This window comes from Aulonocara sp. 'chitande type north' Nkhata Bay, linkage group LG5, assembly GCF_057382095.1.
Source record: "Aulonocara sp. 'chitande type north' Nkhata Bay isolate Kocher_YH1m ecotype deep benthic linkage group LG5, A_spYH_male_GT1.1, whole genome shotgun sequence".
In the NCBI taxonomy this organism is placed as follows: Eukaryota; Metazoa; Chordata; class Actinopteri; order Cichliformes; family Cichlidae; genus Aulonocara; species Aulonocara sp. 'chitande type north' Nkhata Bay.
In genome coordinates this window covers 38,375,138-38,388,037 of record NC_141348.1, presented here as the reverse complement: position 1 = coordinate 38,388,037, position 12,900 = coordinate 38,375,138, and the positions used below count along the sequence as shown (strand labels likewise).

Sequence of the window (12,900 nt, the reverse complement as noted above, 5' to 3'; positions counted from 1 at the left end):
GAACAATATTTGTTTTCTGACATTTTCGAACAAGGAACTAAGAAAACAGCTTTACAACTGAACTGTGCAGTTTTGACATTTAGCCTTTCATAGGGGGCGATCGTGGCTCAAGAGTTGGCAGTTTGTCTTGTAATTGGAAGGTTGCCGGTTCGAGCCCCGGTTTGGACAGTCTCGGTCGTTGTGTCCTTGGGCAAGACACTTCACCCATTGCCTACTGGTGGTGGTCAGAGGGCCCGGTGGCGCCAGTGTCCGGCGGCCTCGCCTCTGTCAGTGCGCCCCAGGGCAGCTGTAGCTACAATGTAGCTGCCATCACCAGTGTGTGAATGTGTGTGTGACTGAACGTGTAAAGTGCTTTGGGGTCCTTAGGGACTATGTAAAGCGCTATATAAATACAGGCCATTTACCATTTCATAGGATAAATAAATGAGTTTTTCTATGTTATAACATTGTACAAAATAAAATCAAATTTTTCTTGCTTGAGCTCAAGTAACATAAACATCTTTAAAACTCAAGTTTGATATGTGGTGGCAGGAATTTTTAGTATTTTTTTAAACTTTTTTGTCAGCATACTTTTTAACAGGAGAAGAAATAATAAATACTAGATACAAACAGCTGCTCCACACACTTATTTTTGGCACTTTGAAATATCTGATGATTATTGGCAAACGGGTTGTTATTGAAATTTGTTCTTGAAATCTCCAGTTTTGTAATTGAGACCAAATGTTAGTTTTGCTGTCAGACTTAAAGAATCCAGTACTGAGCTGGCTCAGATTGATGTGATGTAAATCAGCTTTTTATTGCTAGAATACAGTTTAATGGTAAACAGGAAAAAAATCTGCAAGTGTTTATTTTTCAAATCTGCAACGTGTCATGTTTCTCTTCACCAGGGCATCCTTCATGACCAAAACAGTGCAATACCAAAATGAGCTGCACAAATTCCTGATCTGGGACACGGCAGGACAGGAGCGGGTTAGTATTATGTGCTGAGGTATTAATCGTAACAGCTTCAGTGAATAGTTTTTATATTACCATCAACCTGTTTGTAGTATTGAACGGTCTACTTATCCCCACCGTGTTCTTTGAAAGCATGTGAAAGAATTGCCCACACGTACATCATTCCTTAAACCAACCATAAGAAAACTGAATACTGCAGTTAGTCATAACTTCTGATAGGGGGCAATATTTACCTTACTATAAGTAGAATTCTTCCAGTTCACTTATAATCAACTTATTTTAGTACTCTTGTTCTAAGAGTTCCTTTTCCAAATTTTAATTTAGTGAGTGAAGTCACATAAAAAAGGTTACATTTTTTCCTTTTGTCGCTTTTGATCTCTCTCCCTTCCTCCTCTCTCCTCCTCGTAATTGTGTTAGTTTTTTAGAGACAAACAAAAAAGGGAACCACTGGCATTGTTTTGTTATTTTATGTTTTCACACTTCTCCAAAGTGTTGTTTGTCAGCAGTTTATATGCCGATGCAGCTCTTCTTATCTGATCTGCTCTGCTGTGTGTTTGTAAATATACATTATGAAATATTTTGCCACCCATGCAACGGTCAGAACTCGAATCACACTTTGCAAATGATATGCGATATAGGAGAGAAGCTGTATTTTGGCGTTTTCATTTAAGCCGGTGAAATCGACATGTAGCATAAGGAACTGCTTTCGCTTGACTCACGCTATAGCCGACCTTTCTCTGCATTACATATTCACGCCACTTCCTTTTTTATGCTCAAGGCCTTCTCCTTTTCTCATGCGTAAGACTTTCTATTGTAATGTGGTACCCCTAGTGCTGCATTCGCTGGAGAGGTGAGATAAGATGCTGCTTGTGTTTTATTCCTCTGTTTTTTTGTGGACTTCAGGGACATTCAGGAAGCCAATTTAAAATCAGACAAGAGGATAAAACTCAAGCTTTCTGAGCTCACTGGCATGCGCTGCTGCTGTATCTTATCTTTGAGCCAGTGCCACTCTACGTCATCATGTCCTCTTTTTTTCTCCTTTGCTTTCATCTGTGCAACATTTTATTTCATTTTCTTCTGGGTTATTTTTTCCCTCTCATTTTTGTTCACTTTTTCATGCCCATGTGGCCTCTCGGTTTTCCAAGTGGCTCACATCTGCGACTGAAAAAGTAGCAACATTCCTTTGGTAGGTTTCGCATGTGTCTGCGTTTTTTTTTTTTTCCCCTACAAGACTGTTGTGGTATTTGGAGGCTTTTCATGGCTTGTTTTCTAACCTCGGTGGAGCTTTGGCCTATTGAAATCTGTGGAGTTGAGAACGAGGAACACAAAGCCAGCCAATGCATGTGAAAGGAGAGACTAGGGCAGAAAGGAAAGCTCAGTGATTTCCACAAGCAAAACCCATATCTCAAGACCAGATGAGGCCTTACGAGCACATCTGAGCCCAGCTGTCAACAGCCCATCCAGGCCTCCCCCTGGAGGACTGCTCCTTTTTACAGAAAACAAGCAAAAGGGAGCATGCGTCCTAACGGAATAGGAGGGTGCCTTTCATTACACACCCAGCTTGTGGTTTCTGCAATTAATCAGTACTCACTGGGCATCACTGGGGCTGTTTTCTGCACTGCTGTGTGGCCAATCGTCTGGCCTCACTATGATTGCTCTTTGGGTTAAAACACAGATAGACCACACAGGACTGGCGGTGGTGCAGCACAGCACTGGCCAGTGAAACAGACAGCACTCTCCTCAGTGCCTCTGCCAAATATCCCAGGCTGGATTCCTGTTGGTGGACGGGGCCAGTAACAACTATAATTATGTGGAATGTGTGCTTTCCTGAGGTAACGATGTCACTCCAAGATGGATAGTTTATTCCATCGTATTGTAAAGGAAAATAGAATTGGCGGGAAGGCAGGGTCATTCCAAGTGAAGGTCTTTCTGAGACATGAGCTGTTTCTTTTAAAATAAATATCATTAGTTAATACATGACACATGGTTTTATTGGCCTGTCAAAAGCCTCAGTGCAGAATTTACTGCAAGAAGGCATGAAGAGATTCTCCCTTTGTGATTTTTCATATTTTTAAGTGTCATTTTTTTGCTCAAAAGCAGAACAAAACATGTTTAAACCCCTAATTATCTCTATTTCTTAACAGTTTTACATAATTATTTATAGTCTGTATGTGTTTCAGCAGGCATAGCAGTTCAGCAATAAACATTTGGGCTCTAAGTTATGTACAGTAAAGTATACATTAACAAAACAGTAAAATACATACACTATGGGGGTCTTGTACTCAAGAATAAAGGTAATACTATGGTCTGAAGCTACACCATTAAATCATAGTTAGGAATTTCTGTTTGTTAGGCAAAAAAAGTCAAAGAAAATAAAGTGCACAGTCTTTTTTTCTAGCCCAGAATCAACTGCAGCTGCAGGCAAAAGCTTGATCTCTGTCATTTCTAATATAGGAGAAGCTTGGGAAGTACTTTAAAATTGTAGCATAAATGTAGTTGCTTTGATTAGTGGAAATGAAGCTAAATCACTCACAAAATCTGCCGCCTGTTTGCAGATCTCAGTGCTCTCTTTTGACTGGTGTATCAGCTGCATTTAACCTCATTTGTTCCCTTCACATGTGGTTGAAGGTGTTTTTAAATATTATGACAGATCCCATTGTCGAAGTTAGTCCTTACTGTGCACAGAGAAGTATTTTACCAACAAAATACCAAATCCTGGCAAACCCCCAGCCTCCCAGGCAGCTATGGATTTAGAAATTTTTGCACATGCTGCTTTGATTACGCGGAGCTTTCTGACGTATTGGGCTAAGATCACATGTATAGTGTTCCATAAATATCCAAACTCTAACAGCTTTTGACACTTTCTGCTCATCTTTCTCTTGATAGCTTTCACATGTGTGAGGCAGTGGTGGAAAGACTTGCCATGTGCTCATTTTGAATAAAGCCTCTTGGATTATAGGCTCAGAATCCCAGGCCTTTAGTTTGTAAAATAGTACATCTTCTGTCTCCTTTGCCTATTTTTATACTCTCTGCTGAGTTTGATACAGTTAGCATAATTGAGTTTAAAGAAAGACGTGGCGATGTAACCGTCATAGGTCTGTGCCTATATAATGGATTATCCTAAGCCTGTGAAAAACATTGTTGAATGTCTGTGTGGTGCAGCTATACTGAAATTGTATATTTGGATCTCTTTTCATATCCAAAATTTAAAAACTAGGAGGAAGTGAGAGTAAATGATCATCAGAGATGGGTTGGGATTGTTCATTGAATAGAGTCATTTTAATTTTTGTTTTTATGCTGTTTTTGTTTAATTTCACATAGCTTCAAAGCTAAAGTCAGACTCTCTGATGTCACAATAAAATCAAGTTTAATAGACGATTAAGGTTCTTGACAGACGTTCTTGACTGATATAGGATGTTAGTCATCGTTGGCTTGTTTTTTACTTGGCTGTTCTTTGTCTCCCGATAGTTTCGTGCTCTGGCGCCCATGTACTACAGAGGTTCAGCAGCGGCAATCATTGTATATGACATCACAAAAGAGGTGATATTCACTTTTCCTCAGATACTAATCATCTCATGAGTGTTTAATTCACGTGTATTGAAAGAATTGTTTACTATTTTAGCAAATACAATGTCTTTGCCATTAATGACATACGTATTGAGAGGACTCTCATCACGTGAATCATCTAGCTTCAGTTAGCTTACTGTGAAGATTAGAAACAGGACTGTCCAAAGAAAATCTCCTCCTACCACCACCTCTAGATTTCACTGGTAAACATGTCATAAATTGTTTGCTTCATATTGATGAAGAAATTCTATCCAGGTGTTTTTCAGCTTTTGAGAAAGCTAGGTTGACTCTTTAGCTTCAGGCATCTGATAAGAAGCAGAAGAAGCAGAGAAGCAGATCATGCAGAAGAGTTTATATCTTCCGGCTGGCTTGGGAACACCTTGGCGTGCCACTCAGAAGAGCTAGAGGAGGTGGCCAGGGAGAACCAGGTCTGGGCATCTCTGCTTAGACTGTCGTCTCTGTAACCGTCCCCAATAAGCAGCAGAAAATGGGTGGGTGGGTGGATGGATGCATGGACAGGCTCCCCCCCCCCCTTTCTAGTCCTTACGCTAAGGCAAGATAAGTTGTACTTTATTTATCCAGACTTGGGATATTCCTGTTACCACAGCTAAAATTGAGTTAAACACAACAAACCTATAACAAGTGGCTTAAATTAAAAAGATTGGCATATTAAATAAAATACAATAAGACCAAAAATATGAAAAAAACCCACCCAAACTAATCCATCGAGCCATCCATTGTCTTAACCCCTTATTTGATTCAGGGTCAGTGAGAGGGTGGAGTTGGGGGAGAGGCAGGGTACACCTCGGAGAGGTCACCAGTCTATCATAGGCTTAACATAGCGTAACAGACAGCCATTTACACTCTCCTTCACACCTACTGCCAATTCTGAATAACTGTTTAAGGCAGAGTACCCACAGAGAACCCACGTATGCATAGGGAGTACATGCAGAAGGGCCACAGACAGTCTGCCTGTGAGGTGACAGTGACTGCTCCACCATGCCGTCCCAAGTGAAAATAAATAAGTAATTTATCCATAACTATACCATAACTGGTTTTGATTATCTCATTTAACTCTCTTGACTTCCAGCCTGTTCCTTAAACTTCCACAGTAGATACTGTGTGCTTGTCTTAGTATTCTTTTATTCAGTATCACACCTTACTAACCTGTGCCATCAGGACTCCTTCCAAACACTGAAGAACTGGGTGAAAGAGCTCCGCCAACATGGCCCTCCTAATATAGTTGTCGCAATCGCTGGGAACAAATGTGACCTGTCAGATGCCAGGTAAACCTCAGCTGTGCTGTGAACACTTCTCGTATTCACTGTGATTATGAGCCCTCATTTAACATCAGTAGAGAATTTTGTTTGGTAGAGTAGAAAAATATTGTGCGGAGGATGTATCGTGACCTTTTCTGTCAGAATAATATTTAATGTTTGCCTCAGAAATGCCATGAAGCCTGTTCTGTACTGTAAATATAGGCATATGTGTATTAAAGTCTCATTTGTCTTGACCTTTTATCATTATAGGAATTTAAAATGTAGATTACTGGGTTCAAAGTTCTAGTTATTTTTAGTGGATTTAATAAGCTCTAATGGTATTTATCCTTTCCTATGTTGTTGTTGTTGTTGGGTTTTTTTGGCTCAGACTTATCCATGAAATTGCAAAATCTTCTCCATAACGTCTGTAGAAAAACATTTGATGGTTATCAGGTCAGGCATGAAATCTGAGAAACTGTGTACAAATTGCAACATAATATTTCTGACACATCTCCCGCATCTCCAGGGAAGTGCCAGAGAAGGATGCCAAGGACTATGCTGACTCCATCCATGCCATCTTTGTAGAAACCAGCGCCAAGAATGCCATTAACATCAACGAGGTGTTTGTAGAGATAAGTGAGTGTGTTTCTTGTATATTTGGTCGTGCGGGCCCGAACAGCCACAGGATCTTGCGATGATAAATCAAGCAATGAATAGCATTTAAAAAAAATACTGTCTATTAGAGACATAATTTTGTAATGTTTAGTTGTTGTTTTATGTGTGGGAGTTGGAAGTAAAGCAGAATCCACTTAATCATAACACGTTGAGACTTAAAAAAATTGAGGAGACAAGTGGAGAGAGGAGCAGTTGATCCAGTTCTGCCAAAATAACACACAAACTAGAGTTTCACTGAACAAAAAAACAACGTACACTGTATATAATGTACATATTTCTCTGATAGTTTTCACCACAATCTTACTACGAATACTTTAGAGCCATGGGTAGTACTTTGTAAATACACTGTACACTCAAAATTAAAGTGATTATAGTTTGCCTGAAGAATTCTTATGAGCAGTTATACTACTTGCTAAATTAACAAGCTTACAACTCTACTGGATACTCGGGGTATGTTTAATGAAACTCTGGTCGGTCAAGATTAGTCAGTATAAAGTGAGAAATCTCAGAACATAAAGAAATTAAGGAGTATTTATTTGAAAAAACCCAATTAGTAACATGCAACATGAACACAACTACTCTGCAGTAGCTTTCGGCTTCTTTTTGAAAGATGCTTTAAAAGAAACCGATGTTTAGTCTAAACTCTACTTAAAGTTTTATATCAGGAGTCCCAGATGTAATAATACACAATGCAGTATTTTGTACTGCTGTCACCATCTACAATGAATACTACCATATCTCGCAGTGCAGTCAAACTTGAGCTTCACTAAACACTAAACTGAGACATATCTACGCTGTAGATATGTCTCAGTTCCATACTGCATACAAGATGGACCCAGACCGTTATTAAGGCTACTCCTATTAAAACCTATTTAAAACTAAAGATTTAACCATTAAAATCTATTTTTGGGGTTTAGGAATGCAAGCAAATAACTGTAATTTGACAGCCTAATCAAAAGTACTTACGTGTTTTACAATTTTTCCTGAATTTTTGTTAACCAGAAAATTTGAACAGTCATGGATAACAAAAATTAAACTGTAGCATTAAAAAAATATCAATTAATGAATTTGCACAAAATGGTGAATTAACCATTACAGAAATATAAAATATAATTTTGGGTAATTACCAGTACTGTTCATTTTTGGATGGTAGTTGAATATAGGGCTGTGCGATATGACCAAAATCTCATATCCCGATATAAGAATTCTATCGTCCGATAACGATATAAATCACACAAATGTATCATTTTCTGTAAATTCTGTGAATCTCGGGCAGCTCGACTTGCGGGAAGTGTTTCGAGTCGAGTGTTTTAACCGATGCATGAAACTATACATTTTTAGACATAAGTTGTAAAGGCCGCCATTTTCTTTGTGAGTATTTATTACACTGCGTGCTGCGGGGAACAGCCTGTTCTAACGTTTGAGTCTAAGGTTTATTTTTTAGCACCTGGCGGCTCTTTTTTAATTCTCATGCGTAAATAATCTGCTCTCTCACGTGATTCAGTTTATTTTGAAAAGTCTCAACAGGATCTTGAGCTTTATTGTGAAAGGTTTATGTGGAACATAAACAAGCAGACACGCGATGCTGTTGCCGTCATTGTTGCTAACCACAAAGCATAAAAACAAGCGCTTGTCCATCTGTAGTGTGGTTATATAAAATATAAGAGAAAGAGAGAACTTTAAGAAATTAATATAGCCACTACAGTGACCGTCAAAACGATGAAAAAATATTGCCGTAAAGAGTTTATTTTGCGACACCACGAAACAAACGATAGCGTAAAATGAAATGATAGACGTTTTTATATCGTCATCCGATATATATCGTTATATCGAACAGCCCTAGTTGAATACATTTGTTATACACTAATTCATGCAAAGCTACCTTAATAGTCCAAGAAAAAGAAAACAAGTAGCAGGAAATGAACACAACAGGTTCCCTTAAACATTATATAGAAAATCACCAGTGTCTAAAATGTTCACTGTATATTCCTCTATGTAGAACTTCTCTGGAAGTGTTAGTGAAGAAGTGAATGAGTGCATTAACCTGGGACACAACTACAGTTTTATTATAAATGCTGTGTGATGTTGCACTAAACAAATCTTTAAATTTGAAATAAATAAAATATTGTTTAAGAGTAAAAGATAAAAGTGAACAACCTGAAATAGAAAAAGGTAGGCTGATACCTTTATGTGTGTGTCTTCTCTAAGGTAAGCGCATCCCTGTTGTAGACGAAGCTGGAGGCTCTTCAGCAAGAGGTTTCAAATTGGGTCGTCAGGCCTCAGAGTCTCGCAGGACGTGCTGCTGATGACGCTGGTGACTGTCTTCCCTCCCCTCCAACGTGACCTGTGATACAAGCTTTGCCCATTTTCTTTTTTCTGGCCTGCTTCAGCTTAAAGCCACGGCAAACCCTCAAACGCCTGCACCACAGACACCCGAGTGGGTCAGTGACACTCGGAGAGTTGTAGCAAATATATTTTCATGGCAGTCAAAAACAGCAGGTCATTGTGTTTTGTTTGAAAACTCCTAGCCGGAGAAAATCAGTTCTCAGGTTTACTGAGAATTAACAAACAGCGATGCCAGTGACATGCATACATGCAATTTTCTCTCTCTGGTGCATTATAACTCTAAATTCCTCAGCTTAACTGTACATCTACAGACTGATGGATGCATTCAGTCGTTTATAATTGTACATTTGTACAGATCTACTATCTTTCAACCAAAAACATGAAATGAAGTGGTTAAATCTTGAAAACTTATTTTCATAGTACTTAAGTTATTGCCTTTCTTTTGGGAGATCTCTCTCCAAGCATTCTGAAAGAACCAAAAGTGTGAATTTAATATTTTATATAAGATTTTGAAGGAAAAAAAATGATGTTAGTCATCCTAATAAAAAGCCTGGCTCTCCCTGTGATCCTTTCATCGCAGCGTCAGTCGTTTCCAGCCACAGTCCACTCCAAGAAGGATTGTGCACGCTTAATTTAAATTTTATTGTGTGATTGCTGCTTTAACCGAGGCAAAATACCAGTGGGATGTTTTGATGTAAACCACAATCACACAGTAAAAGAAGCAGAAATGAAAGATGTGTGGGAGCCTTCTTCCTTTACATTGGAGAAATAGTTCAGCTTTTTGGAAAATTGATATTGCTGTCATGTCTAAATGGTAAATATGTGGCTGGAGCCAGGAGAGAGTCAGGCTTGGTGTTTTTAACCGGCTGACTGCCAGTGGTTTATACGTGATGGACAGACTCCTGTTGTTTGTCTAGCACTCTGCCGGAAAACAAATAAGCATTTTTCCCTGAAATTTAGCTTTTCCTTTTATTGTCAGCTTTGATCTTTTTCTCTCTGTGGCTTAGAAAGATGTTTTCACTGCCACTTGTTCCCAAGAATGACAACAAATTTCACCGTCTATGATTAGAGGAACCTCATTATCAGACCCTCCCTGTGATGGTGCTGTAATCAGGACAAAATACTCACTCTTGATTATTATATGATAAGAGTTCCAGCTGCTCACATCTGTTCCCCATTTCCCTTTATAATCACTGAAGAAGTCTTTACAGCATCCTGTGTATGAAGTGCTTCATAATGCCCAAGGTACAGAGCATCCTGCCAGTCCCCCTTTTTTTTTCTTATCCCATTGTAACGTTTCACTGGCAAACACGCCTGTCTTTACTCTTTTGCTGCTACTTTACAACACTTTAACAAGGGAGGTTGATTTTTGTGAGGACTTGCCAAATTCTTTAATTGTCCCATAAACATTTTTCATCTTTCCTTTTTTTGGTTTCTTTTTTTTTTCTCACCACATAATCAGCCCCAGCTCACACATCCAATGTTGTTTTACTACTTGGCCTCTGATGAAAACAGCAAGAGCTGGAAACTAAACCTCGTCGAGAGGAAACTCATATTTTAGAGCTTAAATCTCCCGTTAGGAGAAGGTTATGGGTAGAGAATTAGACATGGCGCTGTGTCGACATGCTGACCCCTTAATGAACCTTGGCCTGTATTTTGTCCTGAATTACACACTGTGTGCTTTGTTCCAGAATCTCCTTTCTGATTTTCCTTTTCTTTCAGCTTTTCTGCCTTATTCTTCTAAACCCCAGGCTCTCGATGCACGGCTGAACTGAGATCTGGTACTGTATACCACGTATGTCCTTCGGATCCTGTTGGTTGTGGGGTCATATTGTGATTGGTTTAGATGCCATAATTCCTGCAGCAATCTTTATGTGGGTTATAGACTGTATATGAAAGATGACATCATCCATTCATTTCTGGATTTCTCCATTTTAAATGCTCAACTTTTTCTGGCAGATCGTGGAGTGCTAAGTTAATGCTAACTTGGTTGACTGGCTCCATTGATAAAATACTTGAATTTTAATCACTAAAACTGACTCACAAAAGGTTTAGCCAGACTAAGCACAGCAGGGGCCTTATTATCTGTTTGATAATTCCAATAAAAGTTATTCTAAAAGACGTCAATACCGCAAACATAGTAGAGAGCTCCAATTTATGCTTGTGTCGGCACATCTGGGACGCTTCAAACCCCTAACTTTAACCAAATCAGAATGATTATAAGAGAAAAACACTCACCCTTCCAGTTGTTATGAAAGAGAAAGTTAGGTATATAGACCACACATATTTGTTGAACTTTTGAGGCTGTTGATATGCTTGTGCCAAAGATGAAGGTAGACATTGACTCCTTTTTGGCCTCAAGCAGCCACTAAAGAAACTGCAGGAAGAGTTTTTGATTCATTGTCTTTAATGAAACTTGTTATCCCACTGAAACTTTTTTTTTTCCCCATAAGTGAATTTTTCGGGTGTTGTCCCAAAAGTTTGACTCATAATTTCAAGTTATTTTCTCAGAGGTCTGAAATTTTGAGATGATAAGCTGAAATTTTAACTTGTGGGTAGTAATTTTTTATTTTTTATTTTTTTTGGGGGGGGGGGGTTCAGTGGCCAAAAATAGCCAGAATCTCGCTCAGTCTATAAAAAGGTTGGCCTGAAATCTAAGTCTTGAGCCTATACTGACTAATTTTATCCTTATCTGAATCTCTTGAGTCATTTTATTCCCCAAACCTCTTTTCAAAATTTGAAAAAAAAAAAAGGTACAGATGTGAGCTTAATTTGTTTTTCTGTCCACGCAAACAACTATTTGCCTTGCATCATCTGAAATGTTTCTGTTACTGATGAGTTGTGTAGCGAGTGGTGCTGCATAATGTTCAGGAGTTGGGAGTCGAGTGCAATAGAATTAATTATGACACACTCTAAATGTGACCTAAAAACAAGGGAAATCAGTCCAGAGTGATCCTCGTGTAAAAATGCAGTCTTTGTTCCTTTTTCTTTTATGTTGATTTAATTGCAGTTTTGCTCAAAAATACAGACTGGTGACAAATTAAAAGAAAAACAGTCATAGTAAGGCATACCACATACCACCAAGACAGCTTCAAAGCAAGTTCCCACCACTTTCCATGATCTCTTTAACTCCAATGGAGGCATTGGACACCTTTTATTGATGAAGATTAGTGTTAGGGTTAATGAATAATTGATTTTAAGATTTTTCACTTAATTTGTCACCCATCTGTAGTCGACCGGAGGGGCAGTGTGACTGGGTCAAACCTTGAAAGCCAGAGGAGAAAATGTAAACTTTTAATTGGCTCTGCTATCTGTGATAATTCACCCAGCACTACATTAAACCTACATTAACTCGAGCCAATACTTACCACAGTGTTACCGATTTTTATTCAAAAGGGAAATCACGCTGTTACATTAAAAGCTGCACTTTGACTTTTTTGTATTGGCTCATATTACTAACATTCTGCCTGTAGTGTGTTATCTCTGTGAAGTCACTCGATGAAATAATTCTGTAAAGCCTCAGACTTCTTAATATCCCCTGATGTTGCTTTAGGTTTTGACTGTGTGTTTGATTCTTATTGCCAAATAATGTCAAAGCCATGTTACCACAACACGCATACTTAACCTCTTCTGTTTTTAAAATTCTGATTTAAGTTAAGTGCTAATCACATGACTGCTTAGAATGTTTAAGGTTTGATTATTAATTATGCCGCACATTATTTCCCCCCATTTGGAAACACGAGGCATGAATAGAAGTTGTGTGCCTGTAGTTTTGCATTGGAAAAATATCGATAGTCTTGGGCTGGCCCTGGGAATATGCTTAAGCTATGTTATGTATCTTTTACAGTGTACATATGTACCATCAAATTGCACACAAATCAATAACTCTATTCGAAGCCGGATGTGTGAAGAAAAAAATATACCTGTACACCATTTGTAGTAAAATCATCAGCAGTGTAGTTACCATATTTAGCTTTTTGCTATATTTCATACTGATTGTAACATATCCCTGAAAACACTTGTTTGCAGTGTAATTCGAAATGCGTGAAAAGGGAATTGTCATTTGTTTACTAATAAAAGATTTCCAAAAATAAGTGTA

At 38.5% G+C, this 12,900-nt stretch overlaps 1 protein-coding gene across 1 annotated transcript in view; it reads left to right on the top strand.

Annotated features, from left to right (window-relative positions):
• The window catches only part of rab22a (RAB22A, member RAS oncogene family), a 15,372-nt gene extending 2,472 nt beyond the window's left edge, over positions 1-12,900 (top strand). Inside the window, exons 3-7 of the mRNA XM_086293440.1 lie at positions 888-969; positions 4,423-4,494; positions 5,701-5,807; positions 6,307-6,416; positions 8,664-12,900. Of these exons, the coding sequence (XP_086149566.1) occupies positions 888-969; positions 4,423-4,494; positions 5,701-5,807; positions 6,307-6,416; positions 8,664-8,761 (469 nt within the window). The 3' untranslated portion in view covers positions 8,762-12,900. The remainder of the gene's footprint in view (positions 1-887; positions 970-4,422; positions 4,495-5,700; positions 5,808-6,306; positions 6,417-8,663) is intronic.